The sequence below is a fragment of the Fukomys damarensis genome, unplaced genomic scaffold (assembly GCF_012274545.1).
Source record: "Fukomys damarensis isolate Sample0158 unplaced genomic scaffold, DMR_v1.0_HiC HiC_scaffold_15, whole genome shotgun sequence".
NCBI lineage: Eukaryota > Metazoa > Chordata > Mammalia > Rodentia > Bathyergidae > Fukomys > Fukomys damarensis.
This window is the reverse complement of record NW_022900927.1, coordinates 13824834-13840264: the sequence shown is the minus strand read 5'-3', so window position 1 is coordinate 13840264 and position 15431 is coordinate 13824834. Positions and strand designations below refer to the sequence as shown.

Below are 15431 nucleotides of genomic sequence, written 5' to 3'. Positions count from 1 at the left end.
CCTACCCTTCCCACTTCCCTCACACCTTTAGCCCTTTTCTTCCTATTTGACATTATCAGTTACACAATTTGTTTACAGTTAGACAATTTACACTTTTAGTTTTTCACATCAGAGAAACTATTCAGTATTTACATATATGTGTCTTATTTATTTCGCTTGAGTATAACCTCAATATACATCCATTTTCCTATGAATGACTGTAGTTTCTCTTTCTTTATGGATGAGTAGTACTCCATTTTATAGAAAAACCATATCTTCTTTATCCAGTCTCCAACGGATGGACATTTGGGCTGTTTCCAGGTTTTAGGTATTACAAACTGCCACTGTAAACATTGGTGCACATATATCACTGTGGTATGATTCTTTTAATTCTTTTGGAAAGATACCCAGCAGAGGGATAGCTGGGTCAAGTGGAACCTCTCATCCCAGCTCTTTGAGGTATCTCCATGTTGATTTCCACAGTGGTTGCACTAGTCTGCACTCCCACCAACAGTGGAGAAGGGTTCCTTTCTCCCCTCAACTCTGCCAGTATTGGTTATTGGTTGATTTCTTGATAGTAGCCATTTTTTCTGGGGGGAGGTGGAATCTCAGTGCTGCTTTCATCTGCATCTCTTGAATGACCAGTGATGTATCAGAGTAGAAAACAATGCAATGGAAACTAAGAGAACGATACAAAAAAATCAATACATTGAAGAATTGGTTTTTTGAAAGAATAAATAAAATTGATAAATCCTTAGCCAACCTTGTCAAAAAAACAAAAGAAAGGCTCAGATCCATGCAATTAGGAATGAAAAAGGTGAAGTCACAACCGATCCAGCAGAAATCCAGAGGATCATAAATACCTATTTCAAGAACCTGTATTCTAATAAAATGGAAAACACAGAAGAAATGAACAGATTTCTTGATACTTATGAATTACCAAAGTTGAATGAAGAACATAAAAAAATTCCAGACACCCCAATTACAGTCAGTGAAATTGAAATTGTAATTAAAACATTACCAACAAAGAAAAGCCCAGGTCCTGATGGCTTCACTGCTGAATTCTACAGACATTTAGAGAAGAACTATTGCCAATACTCTTTAAACTTTTCAATGAAATTGAAAGGGAAGCAATACTTCCCAATTAATTCCTGGGAACAAGTGTTATTTTGATTCCAAAACCATGGAAAGACCCAACTAAAAAAAGAAAACTGCAGGCCAATCACCTTAATGAACATAGATGCAAAAATCCTCAATAAGATACTGGCAGACAGAATACAGAGGGTCATCAAGAAGACCATGCACCTTGACCAAGTCGGATTTATCCCAGGGATGCAAGGATGGTTCCAACATATGTAAATCAATAAATGTAATTCATTATATTAACAGAGTCAAGGACAGAAATCATATGATCATCTCAATAGATGCAGGAAAGGCATTTGACAAAATTCAACACCCATTCATGACAAAAACCCTGCAGAAAATCGGAATAGATGGTCTTTATTTCAACTTGATGAAGGCTATCTATGAAAAAACAACAGCCAACATCATATTAAATAGCCAAAAACTGAAAACCTTTGCGCTAAAATCAGGAACAAGACAAGGATATCCACTATCACCACTCCTGTTCAATATAGTTCTGGAAACATTAGCCACAGCAATTAGACAAGAGAAAGAAATTAAAGCAATAAAGATTGGAAAGGAAGAAGTTTAACTGTCATTATTTGCTGATAATATGATACTCTACATAGAAGACCCAAAAATTCTGCCAAAAGTCTTTTGGATTTAATTGACACATTCAGCAGATTAGCTGGATATAAGGTCAACACTTAAAAATCAATAGCCTTCTTGTACACAAGTAACAGACTCACTGAGAGAGAAATTAGCGAAACAATTCCTTTCACAATAGCATCAAAAAAAAAAAAAGATGTATCTAGGAATCAGTCTAATGAAGGAGACAAAAGGCCTGTACACTGAAAATTACAGCACTCTGAAGAAAGAGATCGAAGAGGATTTAAGAAAATGGAAAGATATGCCCTGCTCCTGGGTTAGGAAGAACCAACATAGTGAAAATGGCCATACTTCCAAAATTGCTATATAGGTCCAAGCGGTTTTGATGAAAACTATTGTTTTCTGACTCCAGTGTTCTAATTTCATAAAACAATAGAAAGAGCATGCCGCAGCTCATGGTTGGATGTTGTAGGGGTGAAGTCCAGGAATCCCACTCTAGATCTCATAGTCTTAACCCTAAAATGACCCTAACATTATATAGATTAGACTTCTAAACGTGGAAGTACCAATGAGCTAATTCTCAGATTGGACGAGAATGGAATCCGAGTCAGTGTTGAGATTCAATGTTGACCGTATGTGCAAAATTGATTCCGTTTTCCTCTAGTTTGGCTTCCAACCAGAATTGTGGAAAGTATTAAATTTGTGAAGCAAGGAACCACTGTAATTGGAGACCTTCCCACCTCTAATGTCCTGGTGCTTCTACCTCTGAGTCATCCCTCATTCATTCCTCTCCCACCTCACACCTACTGTTTCTGCAGATCTTTCTCAGCCCCGCCACTAACATGTCCTTTTGCAACCTCTTCTCACAAATTATCTCACTCCCATTTGAGTCTAAGACCCCATCACCTCTCATTCCCAACTTGTCCTTCTGCCTTCATTTTTGTCCCCAGGAATAGAGTATTTTTGACACTGCAACTAGAGTGATTTTTTTTTTCTACCATGGAAATAAGACTGTCTGTTCTCTGTTACTAGTCTTCTTCTGGCTCACTTCTCGGTCGTTATACTTTGTCCTTTGCTCCGTTTGATTTTACTCCTTTGGTTATAGTTAGGTCTGTCCTCAGGGTGTCCCCCAGTGGCTCTGTGGCTCTCTGGTGTCAGTGCCACCATTTGCTACAGGTTCTCTTTATGTTTTCATTTTTCAATCTGCCCGTCCTTGCCCCGAGAGCCTCCCTGCAGTGGCAGCAGGGACTTTCATCTTGCTCGCCATGCTGTCTCCAGCACCCAGAACAGTGCAGCCTCAGAAAACATGTGTTGGGGTGGCAGGGAGAGTGGGGAAGAAGGACAGAAGAAAAGTCATGCCCAGGACCTGCTGGATGCAGTGTTCCTTCGCTTCCTTCCCTCTGGGAAGGCGGTGAATATGCCTTCCTAGCAGTTACCTGCACCTGTGCATGGAGTAGACGGTAAGGAAAATAAGTTAGTCCCTCACAAGCAAGACCAAGTTAGGAGAATATAACAGTGTACGGATAGTTTACATAGAATACAGTGATGGCATTACATGAGTAGATTTCTGTTCCTAGGAGGATCCAGAAACTACTAAAAACCATGTAGATTTTTAAATGCAGCAGCGTGCAGAGATTTGCATTTGGGGCGACATGTCTGCCTTTGAACACCAGGGGGAACCTTATGTCAAACACATCTATGTAAATTGACGTTTAGGCTCCTGTATTTCAGTCACTTTCCTTCATTTAACCAACTTCAGGTGCTGGTTGTTTCCTAATTTTTCCACATAAGCCCTAAAATACTCATTTATAAAATGAAGACTTTTATTTTTTTTCATTCAAGTCCGTTTGAAAAGCCTTATCTTTAAAACAACTTACTTTAGTTCTCGGAAACCTTAAAAGTAACAAACCAGCAGTTTCTGATGAAGTAAATTATCTGAGCATATTTTTCAATACTTTGACTCATTTATTCTTAGCATAATAATACGAGAAGAGCTTTTTAGATGTTATGCCATGAGAGTTTAGTAGCTTTCAGTAGCTGTCAGTTTTTTTACCAGCATTAAATATGTGTGTTTTTTTTTTTTTTTTTTTTTTTGGTATCAGCGATCGAACTCGGGGTCCTTGTACTTGCAAGCCAGGTGGTGGAACCACTGAGCTAAATCCCAGCCCCTAAATATATTTTTTAAACTCAGCATTAAGATTTGTTATTCCAAATATAACAGAGAGCTGTAACTACTGAAGGAGGAAGTGACAATAAAATCATAGTCCTTTGGCGTGTCTTGGGTGAAGGAGCTATTTAGACTGGCATACAGGAACTTTATTCAACATTGCATCTCCCCTCTCTGAAATCCTGCTGTCCACTAGTACATCTATAATTTAGTCCCTTCCTTTCAGCTCTTTACTGTAATTCTCACCTACTTGTGTAGACGGTCACCTGCATTTTCCAAAATTTTCGAAATTGAGTTTGCCCCCTTGCTATTACCTTCTGCCATGAGTCTATGGTTTTTCCTGTGTTCCCTACTCACCATGACAGGACTCCTGTAGTCACATCCTGACCAATGTCCTCCTCCCCCAAAGTAAGTATCCATTTGTCCATCTGGTCCTTGAAATGATTTGACGTGATTTTAGCAATCAGCTCATTTATTTATTTTGCCATTGATGCTGCCTTGCTACAGTTTTTCCAGGGAATTAGCAGAATATTTCTTTTACAACAAAAAGCCAAGTTTGCCTGAAATTCCCTGTGTTCTCCATCATGCTTGACTGCGGCCCAGCGCCTGGGCCCTTCACGTGCACCTCTCGCCTGCCTCTGCAGCCCCTCACTGTTCTCCAGCCTGCTCTCTGCATCCTGCCCAGGCTGGAGGGTGAATTTCATGTCTCTGTCCTTACAGTTGCCAATTCCTCTTTTTCCACACAGTTGTCTGCCTGGGGAATTCACGTTCATGTAAAGTTGCTCACATGCCCCTTTCCTGTGAAGCTCAGTCTTCACCAAGAGGGAGCCTCTTTTCCGGTTCTGGCCCTTGCTCTATGCAGGATGTTGTATTAGGAGCTGAAAAGGAAGGGTCGAGATGATCTTATGCTGGAGGTGGAAAACTCGCTCCAGAGGGAGAGTCTGCTTGCTCCCTTCACCTCTGTGTTTTTCTTCTTTTATGCTTCGCCATCTTTGGTGCTTACAAGTTTCTGTGGCTCTAGTTGGGTGCCTGACTGTCCTGGACGGCGGCCATCTCAGGAGCAGAGATGCAAAGATGGCTTTGTGTCTCCTAAGAACTGGTTCTCAGAGATGTCTTATCCATGTTTGTTAAAGGAGTGAATGCATTCTATTTTTTGAGTTCTTTTATTCAGGATGAGACGAGGTTGGACTTTAAATCATGAAGGCAGGGGTTTCTTAGACATTCTGGTGATAATCATGATTAAAGAGTTAACTGAATATAGTTAATTTTGATAAAATGTCTGACAATACTCATTGTCCCACAGTGCATTATTTATAGCTGAATTATTGTCTGGAAGGCAAGGTCTGTACTTATTGCTATTTCAAAAGCTACTTTTCTATTATAAGCTATTAAATTGTACTTTTAAAGATTAAATTGTATAATTGAACATTCTAACCTAGGTAATCTTATCTCCCACTGATATTATTTCAAATTAAACTTAACTTTTTTTAGCATTCAGGAAGCATTCTGAAAGAGTCTGTGTCCTATAAATATGCAGAAATTGGCTATAAAGGATTCAGATACTATTTAATGATGTATGACTTGGCTTTAACATTTTTATTTTTAATCTCCCAGCTTTTCTCTTCACATGGGAAGAATAGCTAATGGACTTTCAATAAGCCCTTAGCAAATTTTCCTTTTGAGTTCATTACTTTTTGTTAAGGTCAACTTCATTAGTGCATTTATCTTATTTATCAGCCAAAACTATGTATACTGAAATGAATAGACCCACTGTCAAATGTCCTAACTACATCCCGGAAGAGGGAGAATCTACTTCATTAGTTGATGTAGTGAAACGACACGGACTATCTAGACCATCACTCAATGGAAAGTTCAGGGTACCACACACTCTCCTCTCCTAATCCCTACAACAATGATTGGAACTAAGTAATGGAATAAATACTTTTTAATACAATCTGAACCCAAACCAAAACCCACAAGCAAACAGAGAACTGAAATTAAACTGCATTAAGTCCTGTGAAAATTTGTTCTTTCAAGGTAGGTTATAAGATACCTGTGAGATTGGAGGAAAGTGAAGCCAGAGTTGAATTTTGTAGATGTCCAGGAAAAGGGGGCAATAGTGAAATTGGTCATTGGGTCACTGTAAGCTCTCTAATGATGTTTCTAGAGTGAATGAGACCTTGTTGATATTTTAACTCCTGATATATTAACTAGTTTTTAATTTCTTGTCTGTAATGCCCAACTTTAGTTGCTTATGGTTAAATGAACCAGTTTCTAAAAGGAAAGACTTTAATATCTCCCAATAACATCTTCCTCAAGTTAATGCTTTATTCATTCTCTCAATCCAAATGTTCTTTGTTCAGTTTAATTTATAGCAGAATTGAATTTACAGTGTTATATCTTCAGAGTAAAATAGAAATCTTATATTTTTATTTGTTATTTTTGAAAAGTAAGAAATAGTCTCCAAAACATCTGGAAACATTTTAGTCAGAAAAAAATAACAAAGAAAGGTGATAGAATTTTGAAAGCTGAAATAAAGTTCTATACAATTTTAAGAAAATCAAAACTATTAAATAAAAAGTTACAACAAAATCGTATTGCCTTTTATTTAACATTGTTTTTTTTTTTTTTTTTTTTTTTTCAGGAGATTGGACTCAGGATCTTGTGCTTGTGAAGCAGGCATAGCACCACTGAGCTAAATCCTAGGCCCTTTAACATTCATATTTTTAAAATAGTTAAAATTTTCATTTTACATTAAGAGAATTCAGAATTTCCTTTCTGTAATTGTTAAGATGTATGAAAGAAAGTCCCACAAAATTGTTAACCTTGCCTGAGATGGTTGTATCTTAAAGTTTAAATCACTCACTAGGAATGATCATTTTTTAAAAAAAGCATAATCTTGCTTTGTAATATTAATTTATGTGTTTTGATTTTCTTTTGTAATATCTCTAAACTTGCCAGGTCAAAGTACAGAATTTTTGGTGGTTTGCATAATAGACATAACAAATTGAAGGAAATGATGACAAAAATTATATTATAGTCACATTTTAATAAGAGCCCCTGTGCATTTTTCTGACAGATATCTCCATTCGGCCATGATTATCTACCGAGACCTGAAGCCCCACAATGTGCTGCTTTTCACCCTGTACCCCAACGCTGCCATCATTGCCAAGATTGCTGACTACGGGATTGCTCAGTACTGCTGCAGGATGGGCATAAAGACGTCAGAGGGCACACCAGGTAGGACAGAAGGGTTGCTCGACCTTCTGTCTTCCAGGACGAATAACCAGTGTTCTTCCTGTGGGTTCAGGAGCGTCCAAAGAAGCGCTGTGGCCTTTCACATGGTGAACGGTCTCTGCTTTCTGAATAATGCTGACCATTCCGTTACCGTTTTTATTATGTGTTTTGTAGGGGCCAAAAGCCAAAACCGTATGTAATGTCCCAGGGGAAAACTGAGTAAAAAGGAAAGAATATTTGTTGTAAGTTATATTTTGAAAGTTAGATTTTTAATAACTTCCAAATACTCTAGAGCAGTGGTGGCGAATCCATGGCAGGATGTGCCTCAACAGGCTCTTGGTACCATTTGAAGCTCTGAAGGGTTTGCCATCACTGCTCTGGAGGTACTAAAGGTAACACAAAACTCTCATATGGGTGCTGTTGGCACTGAGCTAAAAATGAAGCCAAATGGATTTAGGTAGACAAATTCTTTTTCACAACTGAACTCAACTCTGGAAACCCAGGTATTTTAATAACTAAAGTATCCAGATGCTGACCGTGGCCTTTATTTCTTACACTCACTGTGAATGTGTCACATTTCACTTCGGAAACATAAACGTGAGTACATGAGGCCAGCCCCGACCCTACTGAGGGTTGTTGTAGTGTAGGCTATGCGTGTCATTATTAGCTTTCGTAAAATTAGGAATTATATATTCCTAGACTTTTGGCTCCAAGAGCTTTACACAAACGCTTTGATCTGGGTTTGTCCTGGTTGCACTGTTCTTGATAGAAGCACAATTGCTTCTTTTTTTAGGTCAGTATGAGGGCTTAGGGCTTTAAATGCTGCATTTCAGTTTTGTTTCTTTGTAATTTGTATGATATTTCCATGTTTAAAGAAGCTGTGTGCATCTCCATGCAGCCCTGCATAGGGAGATGAGTCATGTGATTGTGTAAAGTAAAAAATGTCCACAGTGGAAACCATGACATCTATAGTCTACCATCATTTTCTTGCCTTTTAATTTCGCCTTCTAGGGTCATCCCTAATCCCCCACCCCTCCCCAGATATACACATACTCCTTTGGCTCTTGCTTGTTCTGGTAATCCTATCACTACCAGTGTTAACTAGCTGCACTCAGTAAAAATTCATTTCTGGTGTCATCGTATACTATTGTGTTTCCATGGCCCTGCAAACAGCATGTGCTCCCCACCTTACTGTCTACCCTCTGGGAAACCCCAGCCCCACTCTGTTTCTCAGCTTCCCTCTACTTCTACTCAGCGGTTCACCAGAATCTCAAGTTCTGATTTGTAAGAAACAACCACAAGGCCAGCCATCTGTGTAGACTTCTTGTCTTTCAGATTGTAGTTTGAGCAGGGAATAAAAAATTGAGAGGTTGACATCGTTTTGAAAAGGACAGTCTTTCGTCAACCTTAATCTTTAGTCGACCAGTATGTTGTGAGGAATCTGTAAATAAGGTTGTAGGGGTCTTGATATAAACTTGGTGATTGCAGCTCATGCCTAGAACAGAAGTAAATGAGTTAGAGGATATCTTGTTTAGCAAAGAGGTTCTAGTTTGTTCTATCTCCCGACTTATGTGCGTAGGTAAGCAAAAGGCCTAAGATTCCCCAGATTCCAATGCCCGATTTTATTTTTTTCTCCAAATATGTTCTTCCTTTTGTTTTGCATGGTTTTATTTTGAAAACATGTGGTTTCTAGGTCTCTAGGTCTGAAAGTTTGCTGTTATTTTCTCATTTGTAAAACGAGAGCATTTAGACTCAGTAATATTCTATCACTCAATAAGTGGTCGAGATGATAGCTCAATCTAAATGAAGATGGATTCCAGAGAGGTATTTAACTTAAAATCCTATAGTCTCTTTCCTAGACCCCATGCAACTCTAACATGTGCTCAAAGTGGTTTAAATATTCAATCATAGTTGTTAAAAAGCAAAACCAAACAGCAGAACTATTAATAATGAGTAGAGTAGCGAATTTTGTTTGGGAAAACAAGCACCGAGGTTGGAATTCTAGAGGAAAAGTAGACACAGCACAGTGGTGCTGTCTTTGTAGATCTGCTCACAGTGTTCATAGGATGCTGAGGTGGGCCACACCACTCTTAGACTCCCTTTCTTGTCCACTCAGAGAGGACAGTGGATCTCTCTGGGGACTAGTGAGATGCTTCTGGATTGGAGCTCTACTACTTGCCTCAGTGGTCCAGATCAGCTAGCAGCCGGCTCAGTTCAACTAGGTTCACACTTACAGCCTTTTATTTTGGTATCTGACTTCCTCACTTTGATTGAAACCTGTGTAAAATTTTATAACCACCTGATTCTTTTTTTTTTTTTTTTTTGGTACTGGGTATTGAACTCGGGTCCTTGTGCTTGCCAGGCAGGCAGTGGCACCACTCAGCTAAATCCCCAGCCCTTATAACAATCTGATTCTTAATAGAAAGCCAGATACTTTCTCTGGATCATTTGCGATGTCAAATATTGACTTTTGGCAACAAAAATTAGAAGGATCATAACACAAATACCTAGGGCCTGGTCTGTTTTTCTACCCACTTTTTGCCTAGGTTACTTCATGTATTGTATTTTTTTTTTACTTGTTATATTACCAAACTTCTCTTCATTATTACTATTTTTATTTGTGGAGCACTTCTAGTTATCTCAGTGCTAAACCCTGCCTCAAATTTATATGGCAGTGCCTGTCACATTACTGCTGTCACCCAAACCCTTACCAAAGCGATTCTGAGAAGAAAATGCTATATTCCCTTTCATAGGCTGTGCCTTCTTTGTATCTTTCCCTCTACCAGATCTTCCTGTTAAGGTTGTATCTTTTAACATTAAAGCTTCTTGAGGAACCGAAGACTTTACACTTGTTAAATTTCATTTTGTTGTGTTTTATGTTAATCTTTCCTACAGTGCCTTCACCCTGCCTGTGCCTGTGAGTTTGGGTGAATTATGGTATCTCAGGGGAGCCATGGATAGGGGCAGACATTTCCGGTTCGTGAACAGTGTTGCTGGCTCGTGCTTAGTGAGCCTGTTGAGTGGATGGATGATCTCATTTACACTTTATGAGCCTCGGGTTTAGGTCCTGTGGCCATTCTTGGTCTACAGATGAGGAAACTAAAGCTCAGGGAATGCCGACTATTCCTTTGGGGCAGTACGAGGTGAGAACCCAAGCAGTCCGAGAGTAGAGACTTTGGCCCAGAGCCCTGACCTCACGAGACCAAAGGCAGGAACAGCTCACTGACAAGGACAATGCTGTGGTGTGAGTCCATGTACGTGAAGGGTAGATATGGAGTGAGTTTAACTTTAAACTGCTTGGAGAGTTCCAGCTTTAAGTCCACAAGGATTTCCTGTTGGGGCACCCAATTCTGTATTCTGTGACACTGTATTTGTTGTTGACTGAAGTGAATCTGACCGATGGCTTCAGGTCTGTCAATGCCCATACGACGGTCGTTAGATGAATGAAATGTTACTCTCTGCATATACACTGTCATCTGATAAGAGGCTATGCCGCGTACTCTACTCATACTTCTCTGACATTAAATGAGCAATAAAATACGTGTTTCTGGGTACTGTGTGAAATATACTCAGACTTGATTCATAAGTTTCTCACATGCTTGATCCAAGGATCTTTTCTTTATTGGCTCATTACATTTGTTAAAATTCAGGGTTATCTGAAAAACTATTGCTAAAAATAGGTTTTAGACAACGAGTCATATTTTTCTCAATTACTTTAACACTGTAATTGTTATAATAATTCTTCAAGGGAAAATTATGCTTTATGTATTCATTTATTCATTCATTTAGTACTTTATTAAACACTCACCAAGTACCAAACTGATTCCATTTAATAGCTTTGAGATATTCATCAGTAAATTGTTAATACAATCAAGGACATGAGAAATTCCTTATTTGAATTTATAGAAGCATTTGAAAGAATATTATAATTTAGGCACTTCCTGAATGTATAAATAATATTACATTACCATACTGGGAATCATGTCAATGAAGACATGTACTTTGAAGAGAAGGTAAAAAGGTTAAAAACATTTCCATATTGAAGTAAATATTTCTTTCCATATTCACAAGGATATTATTGTTTTCTGAATAACTGTGAAAAAATGTCCAGCCTTCTGAGCAGCTCTCCTGTGTGAATTAGAGCCTGGAGGAATAAAATCTGTTGCAAAGGATCTGTGCATTGAATGAGAATTTAGAAACTAGACTGAGTGATCTTTCGAGTCTCTTCCTGCTCTCTGGCTCTGTGCTTCCAAATTCTAACAGTAAATTATTAAGGGAAAAAATAGGCTGAATGTTTTCATAGTCCTTGAATAGAGCCTTGATTTAATAGATACCTAATTAATGTGTCGAATGAATAATAAATAATTGGGTAAGATTTAGATGAACTTCTAAACTCTTTTTATGCTCTAAGAAGATAAGCATAAAGGCTGTTGATGAACTAGTTATTATATGGGTAGCTCATTATTTTTAAGTACCCTTGACTTCACCATATAATTATATTGGTAGTCCTAAGAAAACAACATGACATTTCTGAAAGGATCATGCCACTTGAACAGTGGAAAGTCTGATCTGCCTGCCACAAGTGACCCTTGTGCATAACAAATGAATGTTCAAAAAGGTTTGTTGTAAAAATGTAGAAATACAAAAAAGAAAAGACCATGTATACAATATAAACACCTAATAATCATTATTACATTTGTATGTATTTATTTCTAGTATTTACTGACTACATGCATATGTATATATATTCTCATCTGCTTATTATTTTGAAAATATTTAAACCTGCAGAGTTTGAAAGAATAATGTAATGTGCATTCACTTGCCCTACAAGTATTCATGATTTTAAAGTATTGACTGATTTTATAGATTTTAAACTATGTGCATATTCATTGATTTTTAAACCATTTCTTCCCCTTTCTCTTGCTCTTTGTATATATCTATCTTTGAAACTTTGACATTGTGATTATTATTTCTAAGCATGTTGCACGAATTTGCTAAGACTCAAGATGCTTGTTTAGTTAATCACAATGAAGTCACAGTTAAGAAAATTGTTTATTTTTTCTCACATTTTAGATAATTTTGTTATCTGAAATGATGCCCTTTAGTTTCTTTTCATTTATGTTATAGATTATCATCTTAAAAATGATTTTTTAGTATACTGCAGAGTATACATTGCTTAACCATTTTCCTGTTGTGTTTGGATTTCTTAAGATGGTTGATATTTTAAATTGTTGATGTTCTTGAATTCTTGAGATTGTAGAAATTATTCATTTTTTTCTTGAAGGATTAAAAGTGATTCATCTCCTGTAGAATGAAATGTTTATTCCTCTTTAACAGAACTTCAAGAGCTGGGGATTTAGCTCAGTGACACCTCACCTGCCTTGCAAGCACAAGGTCCTGGGTTCGATCCTGGGTACCAGAAAAAAAAAAAAAAAAAAGGAAAGGAAAGCTAAAAGAACTTCAGTAGGAGCCTGAGAGAGAGCACTTTTGTTTTTTATTTTTTTAGTTTGGTCTTTATTTTTATTTTTTCATTGTATAGAATGGAGTGGAAATAAGGGCATTGTTATTTGATTCAGGTAAAAGTAACTTGGTGAGAAGTCTAGGTAGCTCCTTCCTCCTCACCCTTCTTTTTCAGAATCACTTGAAAATGGTTAATATTAGGAGCCAGAAAAATGGTAAAGATTTTTTCCCTCTGCTTCATTTCTTTAATTATAACTCCCTACTCAATAATTTATTATTGAATGTTTATCTTTTTTATCCTTCAGAGTGACTGTGTTGAAGATTGAAGATCTTATAATAGGGCTATAGGATTTAATAATAAAGATCGAAGGAGATGAGTTTCCTGCAGGATTGACCTTGGGGTGTGTGTCCTGGGACAAGGCTATTATCTGTTTTTATCAGATGTCTCCTTGCAGGGATCATAAGGCCTCTTAGAACCCAAGGCCCTGACTTTGGACTTAGGATCTGCTTCCTTGGATGTATGGCCCCTGGTGTTGGGCATACTTATTGTTGTGTCTGCTTTTTTCAGGCTTCCGTGCTCCTGAAGTTGCCAGAGGAAATGTCATTTATAACCAGCAGGCTGACGTCTATTCATTTGGTTTGCTGCTCTATGACATTTTGACAACTGGAGGTAGAATAGTAGAGGGTTTGAAGTTTCCAAATGAGTTTGATGAATTAGCAATACAAGGAAAATTACCTGGTAAGTTCTGTTTTTGTCTACAAGAAGGACTTTTCCTTGCTGCCAGCAGTTTCATTTCCAAGTAGTTATATACTGATTTCATTTCAGCACAAATACATTTTGTTTAGTGCATAGATATCCTTAAATCCTATGACACATTAATAAAAATCACATGAAAAACATTTTAGACTTTAAAAAAATCCCATCAATAGTTGTGAATTTGGTATTATAGTTACAAGAATACTCAGGAAAGGAAAACTACTAGAACCTCAGATGTGATAAATTCTACTTCTCGTGACGAGTTACTATGTGCCCACTAGACAGGAGTATTTTCATTTTCTTGGAGCAAAATAATTTATATGTAGGAATGAAAGCCTGAATTATTTACAATAATAATTGTTAGTAATAATTATTTAAAAGAACAGGTAAATGAGTACTTAATGAAATCAGACCTCCTTGTAATTGCTGCCTCATGCTTTCAAGAAATTCTAGGAGCTTGTCATTCGTTCCTTGATCATTAGTTTCGTTTCCACTACAAAGTGTTCTTTTTATTTATTTAGGTCTCTCACATTTCTCCTTTCCTTTTCACTGAAGAAATACTTTAGAATAGACACAATGGGCCAGGTATGGGGAATATAGCATTAACTTTCCTACCAGCAGGCTTCCAGTGATCCTGGCAAAAGGAAATTTATTATTCTTTGAGTATGTCAGAGAAACCATCAAGGTCATTTTGTTTATATCAGTAGTTAGCTTTTCAGTTTGAAGTATCTAGGTTTGCATTCTGCACCAACCTGAAGAATGTCATTCCTCTTATAAATGATGAATGTGCACAAATGAATGGAGGGTAGATATGAAGATAAAATGCACGCTTACTTTTATTATTAAAATAAAAAGGATTTGAATAGAAGCCTAATTATAATGAGCAGAAATGCTTAAATGTCTATTTTAAATGAAAGTATGGAATGGAAATCTCTTATTTTATTCGGTTGGTATCTGTTGTCTTGATTTTAAAGATATCTTTTTGGCTGTCTCAAATAGAGATCAAGTTAGTTTTAATTTTGTGATAAATAAATTTGTCATAAACAGCAATGTGGAAATCAGTGTTTTCCTTTGCAATGTCTGGACTTCTCGTATATATTGAAAGGAAATAAATAACTTTGTTACTGTACTAGTATGATATTTTTCATCCTTTTAGATCCAGTTAGAGAATATGGTTGTGCACCCTGGCCTAACGTTGAGAAGTTAATTAAAAAGTGTTTGAAAGAAAATCCCCAGGAAAGGCCTACTTCTGCCCAGGTATTCTTATATTCAAAATTTGTTAATATTTTATGCAAATATGCTATAGATGTATATATATATCTATCTATATCTATATGTGTGTAAAATCCTCATATATATATTTAGTGAAACACATAAATACTCACTGCCCAGTTAAAATAAGGTAAAATCCCTATAATCTGTGCAATTCTGGAACACAAAAAATATTGACAATACTTCAGAAACCCCCATATGTCTTTTTCTATTTGCTGTTCTGTATTTATATGTTTTCACTTCTGTAGAATGCCTGTTTATTATTTTGCCCATTTTCCTAATGGGTTATTTGCCTAAAATTACATCAGCAAAAGACAATCTTTACTTATAATATACTAATCCTTTGTTGGTTATAGCCTATGTTGAAAAATTTTCAGTTTGTGTGGTATGCCATTTAAATTTTTTTATTCATTTGAGTTTATTGGTTCAGGTATCCAATATGAGGACATTCATAGAGTACCTTCCATAAACATAATTTTAGAATCTTAATTTGATAAACAAAACAATTCGTTCTCTTTATGGTTATTACTTTTCAGGTTCTGTTTTATTATTTTTGGTACCAGGGATTGAACTTGGGTCCTTGCACTTGCAAGGCAGGGCACTGAACCGCTGAGCTAAATCCCTGGCCCTTTCAGATTCTGTTTTAGAAAGTGCCCCCCCACCAAGTCACAAATATATTTATGTATAATTCAAAAATCATAAAGTTTTAGTTGGGCACAGTGGCGCATGCCTGTAATTCCAGCAGTCTGGGAGGCTGAGACAGTTTGAACCTAGCCTTAGCAATTTAATAACCTAGTAAGACCCTATCTTAAAATAAAAAATGAATGA

General features: G+C 37.0%; 1 protein-coding gene across 3 annotated transcripts in view; it reads left to right on the top strand.

The window, feature by feature from the left end:
* Lrrk2 (leucine rich repeat kinase 2) overlaps nucleotides 1–15431 on the top strand; it is a 139795-nt gene that overhangs the window by 106371 nt on the left and 17993 nt on the right. For all 3 annotated transcript variants that reach the window (XM_010615430.1, XM_010615431.1, XM_010615429.1), the window contains 3 exons: nucleotides 6957–7117; nucleotides 13143–13313; nucleotides 14488–14588. In XM_010615430.1, the coding sequence (XP_010613732.1) occupies nucleotides 6957–7117; nucleotides 13143–13313; nucleotides 14488–14588 (433 nt within the window). The remainder of the gene's footprint in view (nucleotides 1–6956; nucleotides 7118–13142; nucleotides 13314–14487; nucleotides 14589–15431) is intronic.